Here is a 16,779-nt window from a genome sequence, read left to right as displayed (position 1 = left end):
ATGTGTGCAGATGTCCACTGTGATTGAGTGACCATTTGGGCTTCTCTGAAGACTGTAAAACTGTGGCTAATTGATATTTGCTATGACCTAAATGTTTTCCTCTCCCCCCAAAATTCACATGTTGAAATCTTAAATCCCCCAAAATGATGGCATTAAAATATAGGGCCTTTAGGAGGTGCTTAAATATGACATTAAGAGGTCGGGACCTCATGAATGGGATCAGTGTCTTTATAAAGAGCCTCCAGAGAGATTCTTAGCCCCTATCACCGTAGGAGAACACAGATAAAGGCAATGGCCATGACAGAGGAGGCTCTCTTAGAAGGTGACCATGCTGACACTTTAATCTTGGCTTTCCAATTTCCAGAAGTGCATGAAATAAGTTTATGTTGTTTACAAGCTACTGAGCCGGTGATGTTTTGTTATAGGAACTCAAATAGACTAAGATAATAGCACATCACCTTTGCTTCTCATTCTTCCATATCTTATGTCCCTTTTGCCTTACTCTTGCTGCCTTGGGATTTTACCTTCCAATAAACTATTAACACCGAGTCTCTCCTCAGATCTTGTTTTCTGGGGGAACCTAAGCCATTTGTCCAAATCATTCTACCCAGAGCCCATACATCCTTACAAGTTCATGGAAAGTTAGAACTAGAAAGGAAAATGCTATTCATTTATTTATTTTAATGGATAATGAAATGAGCTCTAAAAAAAGGAAGTGACTTCCTCAAAGTTAGTGCATGAATTAGTAGTAGAACTAGGGTCCCTAATTTCTACCTCTAAATCTAGGAAGAGTAGCATAGTAAGGGAGGAATAGGAATTTTCTTCTTCCTGCTTTGTGATTGGTAAGTGAAAGCTCTCCACAGTGGTGGTAGCATCACAGTGGAACTTGTCATTTTTAGCTGTTCCCTGGATTGGAAGGTTTGTCAGTAATACAGGGCAATGCAGGCCAAACAGGACAAACATATTTTGTACAGAGAGGGTCCATCTGCTTTTGGTTAGGAAAATAGAGACACCACCCAGGATGGAGTGAGAGTCTAGGAATATTCCATACACAGGGACTTCGAAAGCAATGCAGAATGAAATGATATCTTCACTTTCTCATTTGGGCTTAACTGCTATCCTGGTTAAAAGCAAGAGCTTGGACAGGACTTTTCAAAAGGCCTTTTAGAGCTAACAAGTGAGTCTTTGTGCATAGTACCATCTAAGCTCCTTCTTCTTTTCCCAGGGATGAGACTAACAATTGTCAGTATGAATGTTTATCCACATGACCATTGTCTGTTTCTAGGATAAGAGACGCAAAGAGAACAAGGAGCTCATAGAAACAGAAGGGAAGGCAGCTTGGGATTCATATAGTTAACCATCTTACTTATGCAGATGAAGAAACCAAAGACCCAAAGGTCATGAGACCTGACCAGGGTCAAGGAACTGATTGGGGCAATCTGGATTCTGAAATAGCTTAATTTTCTAATTGAGAAAGGTAATTTAGTAAAGAGACTTAAGTTTTCCAGAATACTTGATAGGGTGAGAATCATAAAATGAACTCTATCCCTTCCGTAATACCAGAACTGAAATGAAAGATGTCTCTGTGTCTCCCTTATGTACCCCCTTTCATCCTTATGCTAAATTTTATTAATTATTTAATTTTTAAATTTAGTCTTTATTGTTCAGATGATTACAGATGTCCCTCTTTCTTCTCCCCTCGTAGTCCCCTCTCCACTTGGTTCCCATCTGACCCTAGGCCTTTGCCACCCTATTGTCTGTGTTCATAGGTAATGCATATCTATATATATAAAAGCCTAAGTGACTGTCCAACTGTCCGACTATCTGACTGGTAGCTATGGTGCGCACTGACCACCAGGGGGCAGATGTTCAACGCAGGAGCTGCGGTGACTTGACAGCTGGGGTTCTTGGGTGGCGCACCTGGAACCAGAGAGGAGGGAGCCCTATTCCTTGGTGTGTCACCCAAGAACCACCCTCTCACAATCCGGGACCCCTCGGGGGATTTTGGAAAGCTGGTTTTGATCTGATCCCCACAGTCCAGGGTGAGGGACCCCACCGGTGCATGAATCCATGTACCGGAACTCTAGTAATTCACATAAGATCATTGTTTACTCTCTTCCTGCCCTCCCATCCCTCTTGCCTCTGAAAATTGTCAATCTGTTCCATTTCCATGCCTCTGATTCTATTTTATTCACCAGTTTATTCTCTTCATTAGATTTCTTTTTTTTATTATTTATTTATTTATTTATTTTTTATTATTATTAGTTAAGGTATTACAAATGTGTCCTCATTCCCCCCATTAACCCCCAACCTCCCCCCCCACACACAAACTCATGCTCCCATCCCCCTGTTGTCCATGTCCATTGGTATGGCTTATATACATGTATACAAGTCCTTCGGTTGATCTCTTCCCCTTACCCCCGCCCTCCCCTACTTTCCTTCTGGGGATTGATAGCCTGATTGCTGTTTCTCAGTCTTTGGGTCTGTCCCTTTTCATCAGTCTATGTTGTTCTCTATAATCCACAAATGAGTGAGATCATGTGGTATTTATCTTTCTCTGACTGGCTTATTTCACTTAGCATAATGCTCTCCAGTTCCATCCATGCTGTTGCAAAAGGCAAGAGTTCCTTTTTTTTTACCGCAGCATAGTATTCCATTGTGTATATGTACCACAGTTTTCTAATCCACTCATCTGTTGATGGGCACTTAGGCTGTTTCCAAATCTTAGCTATGGTGAATTGTGCTGCTATGAACATAGGGGTGCATATATCCTTTCTGACTGGCGTTTCTGGTTTCTTGGGATATATTCCTAGTAGTGGGATCACTGGGTCAAATGGGAGCTCCATTTTTAGTCTTCTGAGGTAGCTCCATACTGTTCTCCACAGTGGCTGCACCAGTCTGCATTCCCACCAGCAGTGCAGAAGGGTTCCTTTTTCTCCACATCCTCTCCAACACTTGTTGTTTGTTGATTTGTTGATGATAGCCATTCTGACAGGTGTGAGATGATAACGCATTGTCGTTTTGATTTGCATCTCTCGTATAATTAGTGACTTTGAGCAGGTTTTCATATGTCTTTCGGCCTTCTGTATGTCCTCTTTCGAAAAGTGTCTATCTAGGTCCGTTGCCCATTTTTTTATTGGATTGTTTATCTTCCTTTTGTTAAGTTTCATGAGATCCCTGTAAATGTTGGAAATTAAACCCTTATCGGTGGTATCATTGGCAAATATGTTCTCCCATGTAGTGGGTCTTCTTGTTGTTTTGTTGATGGTTTCCTTTCCTGTGCAAAAGCTTTTTATTTTGATGTAGTCCCATTTGTTTATTTTCTCTTTAGTTTCCATTGCCCTAGGAGCATTATCAGAGAAGAAATTTCTTCGGCATATGTTTGCAATTTCGCTGCCTGTGGATTCCTCTAGTATTTTTATGGTTTCCTGTCTTACGTTTAAGTCTTTTATCCATTTTGAGTTTATTTTTGTGTATGGTGTGAGTTGGTGATCTAGTTTCATCCTTTTGCATGTATCTGTCCAATTTTCCCAACACCATTTATTGAAAAGACTGTCTTGACTCCATTGTATGCTCTTGCCTCCTTTGTCGAATATTAATTGGGCATAGTGGTTTGGGTTAATTTCTGGGGTCTCTATTCTATTCCATTGATCTATATGTCTGTTCTTGTGCCAGTACCAAGCTGTTTTAAGAACAGTGGCTTTGTAATACAGTTTGATATCTGGTATTGAGATCCCACCTACTTTGTTCTTTCTCAGGATTGCTGCAGCTATTCGGGGTCTTTTTTTTATTCCAGATGAATTTTTGGAACGTTCGTTCTAGATCTGTGAAATATGCTGTTGGTAATTTAATGGGGATTGCATTGAATCTATAAATTGCTTTGGGTAGTATGGACATTTTGATGATGTTGATTCTACCAATCCATGAACACGGTATATTCTTCCATCTGTTTATGTCTTCCTCTATCTCTTTTTTCAGTGTCCTGTAGTTTTCAGCATATAAGTCTTTTACCTCCTTAGTTAAGTTTATTCCTAGGTATTTTAATTTTTTTGGTGCTTCATTAGATTTCTTGTTCATTTATTTTTATATTCAATTGTTGATAGATATGTATTTGTTGCCATTTTGTTGTTCATATTTTTGATCTTTTTCTTTTTCTTCTTCTTCCTCTTGACCATCAATATTTCATATAATGGTTTGGTGGTGATGAACTCCTTTAGCTTTTTCCTGTCTGTGAAGTTCTTTATCTGACCTTCAATTCTAAATGATAGCTTTGCTGGGTAGAGTAATCTTGGTTGTAGGTCCTTGTTATTCATCACTTTGAATATTTCTTTCCACGGCCTGCATAGTTTCTGTTGAGAAATCAGCTGACAGTCATATGGGCATTCCCTTGAAGGTAACTAACTGCTTTTCTCTTGCTGCTTTTAAGTTTCTCTCTTTGTCTTTAGTTCTTGGCATTTTAATTATGATGTGTTTTAGTGTGGGCCTCTTTGGGTTCCTCTTGTTTGGGACTCTCTGTGCTTCCTGGATTTGTAAGTATTTCTTTCACCAGGTAGGGGAAGTTTTCTGTCATTAGTTCTTCAAATAGGTTTTCAATATCTTATTCTCTCTCTTCTTCTGGAACCCCCACAATGTGGTGTGGGTACGCTTGAAGTTGTCCCAGAAGCTCTTTACACTGTCTTCATATTTTTGGTTTTTTTATTTCAGTCAGTGTATGCTTAATTTCTGACTGCTCCTTTTCCATTTTTTTTTTTTTTGGCATTCTCACTAATATCCTTGAAAGTTTCACTAAGTCCCTTGGAGGTTTCTAGAAGAGTCTTGAGTAACCTTATAACTGTGTTTTTGAACTCTATATCCAGTAATTTGCTTTCTTCCATTTCTTTCATTTGTGACATGTTTCTTTGTCTCTGCATTTTGGCTGCTTCCCTGTGCTTGTTTCTATATATTGGGTAGAAATGCTATGTCTCCTTGAGTTGATAGAGTGGCCTTGTGTAGTAGGTGTCCGATAGGGCCCAGTGGCTCAGCCTTCCCGGTCACATGAGGTGGCACTCTAGGTGCTCCCCTTTGTGGCTATGTGCACAGTCTTGTAGTTGAGACTTGATTGCTGTTGGTGTCACTGGGAGGAGTTGACCTCCAGGCCAATTGGCTGTGAGAACCAGCTGCAACTACAGTGGGAGAGCTGCTGTGCAGGAAACATCCTTATGGAGCACGGCTTGCTTCAATGGGGCTCTGGTGCTCACTGAGTCTGCCCCTGGAATATGTTGCTTATGGATGTGTAAAGTTGTAATGTGGTATGGTCTGACATTGACCACTGGGTACACTGGATCTTGGGTCTCCAGGGAGGTGCAAAGTCAGCCACTGGTTGGGGCTACCCAGCAAGAGCTACAGAGAGATTTTCAGATTCCTCCTCTTTGTATTGGGTTTGGAAGTGCACAGATGAGGCCCGGCTATGAAACGGGGCAGGCTGGTGCTGGTGCTGGGTCTTGGGCCTTTTATTGATAGGTTTGGGGCTCCCTTACCCAGTTGCAGCTTGTTTGACAGATTTTAGCCTGAGCAAGAACAGGCCATTCATATACAAAATCCATTACACAGGTTGGGTGGGGCTGCAAATTTGATGAGTTGGGGTCTCAGGGAATCACCAGGGTGGAGAAAACAGAAATGGTTGCTAGTCAGCCCTGTGACCTGGGGAGGTCTCAGCATAGGAACAATGACCCCTGTAACACCTCTGTCTGGGAGAAAGCTGCCCCCGAGTTCCTGCCCTGATGCCAGACAATCCAGTTCCTCCTTATATGTGTATGTGTTCCCCAGAGCCTCACCCTGGTCGAGCTTAGAGGAAAGAGGACCTTGTAAGTTCAGTTTGTGGTGCTGGCCTTTTAAGAGAAACAGCTGGTTCTCCAGCAGCCTCTGTCACTGAGACCTAATTTGCACTGGTTTTTACAGCCTGTAGTTCTTACTGCTTGTAGGGACTTATTTTCTGAGCTCTGGGACCCTGGGCTTGGGGTCTGGTGTGGGACTGGCACCCCTTGCTCCTCCAGGCATCCTCCACAGAGATGATTTCCCTCCTGGTTAACCAGTCTCCTACCAGACCACCTCCTACCAGTCTCAGTGTGCTTTCTTCTTCACTTATCTATTTGTAGGACTTCCATTCAGCCAGATTTCTGGAAGTTCTGTATGATGGTTGTTCTGTATTTTAGTTGTAATTTTGATGTGATTGTGGGAGGCAACGAGTACAGGTGTTTGCCTATGCAGCCATCTTGGTTCCCCTCATGATAAATTTTAGAGTGTTCTGAGGTCTTGAATACCACAGCTATTCCTCCTTCTTCTTTTTTCCTGAGATGTGGTAGGAAAAAAGAATAATCTGAGGAAACCCCTAGGGTGTTATAGTGATATAGAGAGTGGGTCTGAGTCAACTAACAAGGACGATCTTACTAACCTGGGAGGTTGGGTGAGTCATTAAGTCTTCTGAGTCTTGGCTTTCTTATCTCTATAATGGGGATAGTATATTTGATTCAGAGGATGATAGAGAGGAAAGGTGTGATAATGTATCTCTCAGAATATCTTGTAGAGTCCCACACAAAACCAGATTAGGATCATTTGAGGAAGCACACTTAAATTAGGATAATTTGAGGAGAGTTTACTAAAGAAAGGACTCTTTACAAAGATGTGGGCAGAGTTTAGAGAAGTCAAGTATATAGTGCCATTTCAGCATTAGTAGCATGAAGGAGTAGGGGTGAGGAAGGGAGTGTTGTCAGGATCTGGAAGAAGAGAATGATCTGTGAGAGGACCTTGAGTAGGAGCCATTAACCTTCAATTGGAGGAGGCAATCAACCCAAGGTGACTTCACAGAGATGGAGCCAGGGAAACAAGGACCTTGATCACACATTCCTTCCTTCCTCTGATCTTCTGCCAGGGTTCTATTGGATGAACCCAAGTGGGAATCAGAGAGCATGGGAGCCTGCTGATGTAATCCATACAAGTCAGTCTCCTGGGGCAGGGAGCAAGGTGGAGAAAGGCAGAGAGTGAATCTGGAAAGGCAAATGGAAGTTATCTGGCACAGAACATGCTTGTTAAACTATAAACTACTTAACAAAAGTAATGGTTTCTGTGCGGTGCCATCCAGAACCATCACACAGAAGCTTGCATTCCCCAGATGCTGCTAGTGTGGCCAGCTGACTGCTTGCAGCTGAGTCCCTCTCCAAGGCTTACACTTGCATTTCAGTCCTTTTCCCTCATGTTTATACTCCCTCCCCAAGACAGCCCATATCTATGACATGTATACAAGGTGTATAACAGTCCAGAAAACTTTCCCAAATTCTAGATAATTCAGAAAGCTACAGAGCTCCCTACAGGATAAGCGGAGACCTTTGCATTGTGGTTCAACTTCTCAGTTCAACTGCCCAGTACAGTTTCCTTCCCTTCCCCATAGTTGTTGATCCTGAGAGTATTTCCCAGAATGCAGATCTTTAGCTCTGAGTATGCTTCTTGGGGAACCTGACCCATGACCTATAGTAATGTATTATTATTATTGACATGTAGCCCTTGAACTTTAGCTACAATTGTCCAGGTTGTACAAGCTTGTGTGGGAGCATCCAGCTAAGTAAGTCAAATGAGAGCTAAATTCCATTTCGCACAACACTCCTTAAGCTGTTTGCCCTGGCATGGGATTGTCTTTTTCTAATTTACACTGTTTCTGTATGGGCTCCAGCAGCTTTGGCTTTAGGTGCTTTATTTTCAATGAAGTGTCTCCAAGGATGAGAGGGAAAAGAAGAACAAAATGTCTGGGATGAAGTTGCAACATCTAGAAAATTAAGTACAGATTGTCTTTTCTTATAGATTCTAAGAAGATGGGATTGAGGGTGAGATAAATTTCCTCAATTGGCCCTGAGGAATTAAGTTTGTGTTTTTTATGGATCACAGCTGATCCCATTTATCAGTGTGGTCAGATAGTGGTGACTTATAGAAGAGGTGGGATTTGCATCTAATTCTAAATGGAATTCTCTTGCACAACAGATTTTTTTTCCTGAAGTTTAAAAACTAATTATATTATGAATAATGCTACAATGAACATAGGGTTAAAATATGTTTGCAAATCAATGTTTTCAAATTTTGGGGGTAGATATTCAGAAGAGGGATTGCTGTGTAATATAGTAGACATGGAAACAACTTAAGTATCTTTGATGGATGATTGGATAAAGATGTGGTACATATATACAATGGAATACTACCATAAAAAGGATGCCATTTGCAACAACATGGGTGGATCTTGAGAGTGTAATGCTAAATGAAATAAGTCAGATGTAAAAGGACAAGGATCATGTGATTCATTCATATGTGGGATATAAAACAGAAAACAAAAAATGAACAAACAAAACAAACTCATAGATGTAAACAACAGAATGATGGTTACCAGAGGGAAAGGGGGATGGGGGATAATGAAGAGGGTAACGGAGGTCAAATACATGGTGACAGAAGGAGACTGGACTTTGGTTGATGAGCACGCAATGCAAAGTATTATAGACCTGTACACCTCAAACTTATATAATGTTATTAACCAATGTTACCCCACTGAATTTTATTTAAAATTCCAATTATAGTTTTCTATGATCACTGGAGAAGGCCACTAAGAATGCTATTAATTCATCTTTGACTCCCTCATTTTATAAAAAAAAATAACCTGGAGGAGGGAAGTGACATTTTCCAGGCCCAGTAGCTCTTCTGTTGCAGACTATAGTCCAGTGCTCCTACTAGAGAGTCCCTTAGGCTTCAGTCCCATTGGAGCCCTTGCATCCTATCTGAATGGTGAAGAAGTGTCCAGGAAAGAAGCTAGGGAAGGGGCAATGGTAGTTTCCCCAGCAGTCCCAGCTCATCCTCCTTTTGACAGTCCCTGGAGAGCACCGGTAGTGGGTGTGCTTCCTTCCCTCCTTGGTTCTTAATAAACTGCTGAACTCCCAGGGCAGGATTCACAGAGGCCACAGGGAGCAGACAGAGCTGTGCCTTTGATGTAGCTCCAGAGAGAGGCTACTCTCCTCGACCAGTGGCTGGGATTCTACTTTTTGTAGACATTTCCTGTCTTTCTTTTTCTTAAAACATCCCTGTAGGAGAATAAGTATTGTACATTTATAGTTTTGGCTTGCCAAGAATATCCCACTAGCTCATCTCATAAATCTCACCAAGCCTTCCCCAAGTAGCAAGTCATGGCCAGTCCAGCCAGGCCTGACACAGAGCAGGAGTCACTGATGGGCCAGCCAGGGCGATTGGCAGAGCTACTCTGCACCCTTTGGGAGTCTCCTTGTCCTTCCTGCCCTCTGAACTTTGAGTCACAACATTCCCACAGACAGTCAACTATTACCTCCAGAGATAATTTATATTCATTCTCTCTCTCTCTCCCCCTCCCCACCCCACCCCACCCACTACTTCACCCTACTTTGTCATTCTAAATTTACATCAAGTGCAAGCTCTTTCTAGTTCCCGGTACAGAAGTCTCAGGCTGGGCTCATGCCTCCTCACTCAAATCACAGTACTTAACATTTATAGATGAAAGCTTGTCTTCTTAATGAACCATAAAACTTGGACAGATATTTCCTCCATGCTTGCTGGGTGTCTCTGCCTCCTTTAAAGAGAGATGGGAGAGTTGGGAGGAGAGGAAGGTAGCTCTGTCTTCTCTTTCTACTCTCTTCTTCTGCCAGTACTGGGCTTCCTTAGAGGTTGGCTTTGGTCTTATCTAGTTATAAGTTCAACCAACACAATCTATTTCTCTGGTTCCAAAATATTTTTTTTTTTTGGGATGCAATTTCCGGCCTCTCTTTTTCAAGTGTTCTTCCTTTTACTCTCTATCAAACCTGTGTCTTTTGTTACTCTCTATTTATTCTGAAGCTTCACCTGACTTCCTATGCTCTTTTCCCTTCTACTCCTTTCTCTCTCCTTCCAATTTCTCCAGCTTGTAGGACATCAGATATAGCAGAATGTCATTAGCAGTGTTACTTTAAAGGTCAAGTCAGATGCTCTCATGTCATGCCTACTGCCATTGCCTACTGCCATTCAGATAGTAGATGACCAGACTACAAATAAATCCCATAATGCTCTGTTCCCCAGCCAATGTTTTTTGTATGACCACATAACTTCTCTTTTCTTTTTTCTCAGGAATTCATCTCTAATCATTGCTTTTTGCTCAAACTTCTATCTTTGTCCTTTTCAGCTTCTGCTTATATCCCAATCTTTGTATGTCCTAATGTAGAAGAATATGGGAGAAGTCCGAGGACTCTAGCAGGCATGTTTTGCTTTGATCACTGAGTTGGTCAGATTTGGCCTTTAGTTCCTAAGCTAAGTAATATTTCCAATATAAGATTCTACAGGGGTGGGTCCTGTGCTGCTTTAAACACCTGGTAGGGTTAATCTTATCTGCCTAATGCTTGAATGGAACAAATGCCCATAAATATTCTCTGTACAAAGGAGAAAACAGACATTTTGTTCCTTTCTGAGACATTCAGGAACATAACTGGAACCCTTTCTCTTGGAAAGAATGGGGAGGTGGGGGGATAAAATAGAGATTTCCAAGTAAACAGGAAAGTCATGATTCATTTGATCTCGGGATGACACATGCCTGGTCCCTCCCTCTTTCTCCTCAAGAAACAACATCTCAGCTCTGGGTCCTGCTGTGCAGCATGATCTGTGCTCCTTTTAGGGAAGCTGAAGATGACAGCGCTGAGAGAGACCTGATTGCTTGAGGACACAGGAAGCCAGCTGAGTGCTGCCCAGGCTTCACTTTTACTGGTTCTGAGGGCAGGGCAGATACAAGCTTCCAACAAGGTCAGGAGGTTCCAATGAATTAAGAACTTACCTCCTTTGAGGGAAAGGTTGGTTTCCTATGTCTTTGTCCCATCTCACTTTGGGCCTTACACACTGCAGGCCATATCACTCCAAGTGCACAACGAGCCCTTGGAGATTAGTAGCTATTGGAAATGTGGCAAGCTTTTAAGGGTCCTGCATTTTAGCGCAACCCTAGCAAGTAGGTAAGTTCCCCAAAATGTAAGGTAACTTATCAGTATGTGGGGACCCAACAGGGACAATTTTGGAGTCACACACAATAACAGGGAAAGCATTGCTTTTGAGCCACACTGATCTGCATTGGAATCCTAGATTTATTACTCAAATTACTTCCCATCTTTTTTGTCTTGTACAAGCTACTACAAGGCTCAGTTTCCGCATTTGTAACGTGCAACTAACCATACTGATCTCACTGGGGAATATTGAGGGGGAACAAGTCGGGTGGTAAGTGTCTGGAATTGTGTGTGGTCCCCAGCAGGTGCTCAGCAAATTTTAGTTCCTAACCTCTTAATGCTCCTCCTTGTTACCAATTCCACTTTAGCTCTTCCACCTTATCCACCTCTAAAAAGAGTGTAAATTAGGTGGAATCCAACAAACTTGAACTCCCTAGTAGTAATTTTTTTTTTTTTTGCCTTTAAAGAGTCATAAGTAAAAATAAAACAAAATTAGATCACAACCTTTAAGGCCATCCTAGAGTCATGAGAATTTGGGTAAGAACCTCAGGTGCCCAGATTCTGCCCTGCATGACCCTGGGCAAGCTTCTTCTGATGTGTGAGCCTGGATGGGCTCTCCTCTTTTCTCCAGCTTCATGACTTTCTCACTCTGATTTCTAGACAGGAAGTTACTTGGGTCTCCCCTGCAAGCTACTTAATCAGCAAAGAAGATCTGTTGATGTTTGATCTACTGTGCTGAACAAAATTGTGGATTCAGGGATTTTAGCCAAGATTTTTAAGTAGTTAACCTCAGTTAAATATCCTAGAGGACCCTGAACAAAGGTTTATTATTATTGCTTGCAGGTGAAATTTTCTGGTAGTTAGTCTATTCTGTGCTAATTTGTTATAAACCCTGTGTTTTAGGGAGTTTACAATATAATAAAGATGGTAAAACACAAACCCCTCCATGGCTTTCTCTTCTCCCTGAATCCTTAACACAGCCCACAAGATCCTCATTGCCTGGCTTCTGCCTGCCTCCCCTATTTTCCCCTCTTTGTTCCAACCCCACAGGTTTCCTCTCAATTTTCATGTGATGCTCCCCTCTCCTCTCCCACACCTGGAATTTCCTCCTCTGATTTCCTCAGGTTACTCTTATCATTTCTCTGATCTCAGCTTTGATATCCCTTTCTCCAGAAAGTGTCCTGTGATTTTTCTGACCCCTTGGGCTCCTCAGTATCAGCTCTCACTGCCAACTGTATCTTTTGCTCCTGCCATAATCATAATGAGATTACTTACCATGTAATGTTATTTAAAGTCTGTCTCCCCTGCTTGACCTTCACCTCTATGAAGACAGTGCTTGTCTTTGTCACCCTGGTAACTCCAGCACATAATAAAGTGCTCTGCTATGGTAGAAAATTAATGGATATTTATTGTATGAATAGATAAATATGAAAGGTTGAATTTCACTGCAAGAAACAAGGTATTGCATTAGACAACAATGTTGGGCACCAGACAATATCTGATATATTATTGTCTGACCAGTGGAATAGTGGAATAGGTTGAAAAATGCTCAGAGTCAGAGATGTGGAGGCCACTATAAATTGGGAAGGCTTCCTGGCTGCAGATCATAAGTGAATGTGGGTCCTTCTGTTCCTCTCACATTCCAGTTCATCAGGGTTTAAGTCTACACACAACTCTGCCCAGATTCTTAGGATGTTTCCATGGGCCAGAATACCAACATGAGTAAGTACTGCCACTGTTGTGCTAAGTTTATCCAAAGCAGATGCTCTGCTGTATTGGCTGGATCCTATCATGGTAAGGGCTCAGTACACGTTCCAGCAGCTATTTTCTAGTACATTCTTAGGGTCATACTTCTGTGACAGTGTTAATCCTCCTACTAATTTACAGTGGACAGCTAGCAGTTGGTGTTTCATCTTAACAGCATTATTGCTATGGACAATTCCTAATTCTCAGGGGAGCATACCTTCAATATTTTCCATCTCACTAGAGATACTTCATATTAGGGTAGGCATCAGGTGGATACCTGTGTACTGCTGCCTACTGTGGGCAGGGCAGGGACTAATAGAGGTCAGGGAAATATAAATGAAAGAGCAGATATGACTCTTTCAGCAAAAAGGACAACCTAAAATAAGAGGCAGAACATCTGAGAAATTCTAGAAACACCATGCCATCACCTTATTTAAAGTGTACTACAGTGCTATTTTACCTAGAACTATGAATAAATAAATCCTTTTTTTAGCTCTACGAGAATTGGCATGGTGATTATTATGTACATTCTTTTCTTCTTATTATTGTATAATTGACATACAAACAACATTTGTTACATATCGATATATATATATATATATATATATATATATATATATATATATATATATCCATGAAATCATCACCACAATAAAGATAGCAACACATCCTTTACCCTCAGAAATTCCCTCTGATACCTCTGTACTCTCTCCCTTGACTCTCACTGTCATCTCACCCTCAAGCAGCCACTGAGCTCCTCTCTGTCACTATCGATGTTTGTATTTTTCTAGAATTTGTTATAAATAGAATCTTACAGTATGTACTCTTTGTTGTCTGGCTTCTTTTACCAGCATATTTTTTTGGAGATTCATTCATGATGATGTGTATATTAATAGTTTATTCTTTTTTATTGCTGAATACTAGTCTTTTGTTTATATAACATGACTTTGACTTTGTTTATTGATGTACATTTGGGTTGTTTCAGTTTTGATTTATTACTAATAAAGCTGCTATGAATATTTGTAGATAAGTCTTTATATAGATATATGCTTTAATTTAATTGTGGTAAATATCTAAAAATAGAATGACTAAATCATATGTTTAATTTGGTAAGAAACTGAAAAACTGCTTTCCAAACTGATTGTACCATTTTACATTTCCACTAGGAGTGTATGGGAGTTCCAGTTGCTCCACATCCTCATCAACAATTGCTATAGTCAGTCTTTAATTTTAGCCATTCTAATGGGTGTGTAATAGTAGCTCATTGTGGTTTCAAATTTTATTCCATAATGACTAATAATATTGGGCATCTTTTTATGCACCTATTAACCATTTTTATCTTCTTTGGCAATGTGTCTTTCAAATATTTTGCCCATTTAAAATTTTATTTCTCATTAATGAGTTTGGATAATTTTCTATGTAGTCTGAATATCGTTTCTTTATAAGATATGTGATTTGAGAGTATTTTCTCCCAATTTATGCCTTATTTTTGCATTCTCTTAACAGTGTCTTTCAAAGGGTAGAAGTTTTACATTTGATGAAGTCTAATTTATCAACTTTTTCTTTCATGGATTATACTTCTGGTGTTGTATCTAAGAAATATTTGCCACAAAAATGTCCCTATATTTTATCCTAAAAATTTTATTATTCTACATTTTACCCTTAGGTCTATGACCTACTTTAAGTTAGTTTCTGTATATGGAATATGGTATGAATTAAAGCCCATTTTTTTTTACATATGAATATCTGATTGTTTCAACACCATTTATTAAAAATATTATATTTTCTCCACCAAATTGCCTTACACCTTGTCAAAATCAGTTGTTAATATACTATGGGTCTATTTCTAAGCTTTTCTTTGTTTTACTGATTCATATATCTATCTTTATGCCAAAAATACATTCTTTTAAAAATTATTTATTTATTTTTTCAAGCTATTTTTATTGTTGGAACAATTACAGATGTCCCTATTCTCTCAACTTGGTCCAGGCTTCAGAGAAGAAATAAAAGAAAGGAAGATTGAACCTGACATAAAACTTTCTATCATTTGATATCTCTCTATCTCACCACTTCATATCAAGAATTTTCATTGCAGGGCTTTCTCTTTACTGGATGAAGTTCTCTGAGTTAACTAGTGCCTGAACATCTCTCTTCATCTAAGGGTTTTAGGTCTTTGAAACTCCATGAGAAAGTAAAAACTGCAATCCTACATGTGGTGGCATTGCCTTTCTGAATTCATACAATGGCTTTCACTGAATTCTTTATTGAGTTATTCAATTTTTTTTTGCTAGCCTGTTGGAATTGAACAGTGCTTTGGCATCAACTAGACCCTATTGGATGTCCTTAGCAGTCATACATTTATGAAGCAGGAGCAATGTGGGCTTCTGAATGATCCCATTCATTCCATGGAGAGATTACTTCCTGCCCCACAGCCTTCTTAAGGCTCTTTACATTTCCTCCCTGCTACTCCACAACTTCAGCCTTCCTGCCAGGTGGGTTACTTTCAGTCCAAGTTTATTTAGGCACAGTCACTTTCTCCATATACATGTATATGTTGGGTTTTTTTAATGCATCCAGCAGCCTTTCCTTAACAGCTGCCTTTTCCTACAAGTGACTGAGTTTGGACTCAAACAGGAAAGAAAAAGTCCTTTTCTGTTCCTGGGGCAGCCACCTAGTTTCAGCCTCCAGAGTGCTGTTCAGCCTCCTGTTCCATTCTGTTGATCTTGGGTAAACTGTGGAACTGAATATGGTGAAACAGAATTTCAAAGTCTGAAATTTACCTGAACAGTTTATATCCTTTGGACCTCTCCCAGTCAGCTAACTGTATCTGAAGTAAGGTTCAAATTCTTTATTCTGACCTCTAGCAGCTCATAAATTTCAACTTATGTGTGAGCTTTGTGTACACATTTCTTAGTTTTCTTTGACTCACACCAGAGGGGTAGTTAGAGCTTATGAGTGACCCACTAAAGCAACCATTATGAGGGTTTAAAGCAACCATTATGAGTCTCTCTCTCTCTCTCTCTCTCTCTCTCTCTTTCTCTCTCTCTCTCTCTCTCTATATATATATATATATATATAATTTTTTTTCTATGCACATATTCATTTAAACTTTTTTTTGGCATTAACAAAATTGGGAGAAGAAGCACACATCATGCACAGATAATCCTAATTATTCACTCATTCATTCAGGTAGCTAAATTGTTACATGGTTGAATCTATGAATGAGTTCATGGTAGTTGCCTTATGGCCTCAATTTAACTACATAAAGATGCTAGATAATCTTTATGCACAGCAAATTTTGAGGAGCCTTACTTGTCAGGCACAGTCTCTTTCCTAACTTTTAGCATCTTGATCATATTTCTATTGGCATTGACGAAGCCAAATTTTGACCATAGGGTGACTGTCATGAACTCATTCATGGATTCAACTATGAATCATACATTGACTGAGCACCAATTTTTTGCTCATATTTAGTCAAAGTTCCAGGATGGCAAGGATGAACAAGACAGAAAAAAGCCCTATCCCCCTCAGGAATATAACTGTGTGTTCACCAAAGGGACTTGGTCCATGTGCAATAGATGTTCAATCTCCACAAAAGTCCCCATGTTCTCAGTGTGGGGGATATACTAGAACTGACAATCTAGTGTATTCATGGAAAGGGTAAAGGAAGAGAGGGGAAAGAGAGCTAACACTTATATTTAGTTCTTTGTATAATACATTAAACTCATTACCTACTCACAAACATCCTATAAAGAATTAATGCTAAAAAAAATAGAATTGATGCTTTTATCTCCCCTTCTGAAGATCCTCTATTTCTTTCACTTGGTCCCTTTTTCATTATCTTTACCCATAATGAAGTTCACATGGATTGACACTCATTAGGGAAAATGATTTCTTCATTTTGACTGCTTCCTTGGGAAAATAATAATGATATTGAAAACTTACTATGTATCAGGTCTTTGACTATGTTATCTTATATATCCTTGCAACACATTTAAAGGAGATAGCAATCTCCAGATTTTGCAGAAACTGAGAGAGG

The 16,779-nt window shown here is 40.1% G+C and overlaps 1 protein-coding gene across 1 annotated transcript in view; it reads right to left on the bottom strand.

The window, feature by feature from the left end:
* LOC118661484 (60S ribosomal protein L9-like) overlaps nt 1-16,159 on the bottom strand; it is a 66,549-nt gene extending 50,390 nt beyond the window's left edge. Inside the window, exon 1 of the mRNA XM_036319583.1 lies at nt 16,053-16,159. Within this exon, the coding sequence (XP_036175476.1) occupies nt 16,053-16,159 (107 nt within the window). The remainder of the gene's footprint in view (nt 1-16,052) is intronic.
* Between the last annotated feature and the right edge of the window lie 620 nt (nt 16,160-16,779).

This window comes from Myotis myotis, unplaced genomic scaffold (genome assembly GCF_014108235.1).
Source record: "Myotis myotis isolate mMyoMyo1 unplaced genomic scaffold, mMyoMyo1.p scaffold_m19_p_8, whole genome shotgun sequence".
NCBI classification, from domain to species: Eukaryota; Metazoa; Chordata; class Mammalia; order Chiroptera; family Vespertilionidae; genus Myotis; species Myotis myotis.
Note: the sequence above shows the minus strand (reverse complement) of the source record. Positions and strands in the feature narration are given on the sequence as shown.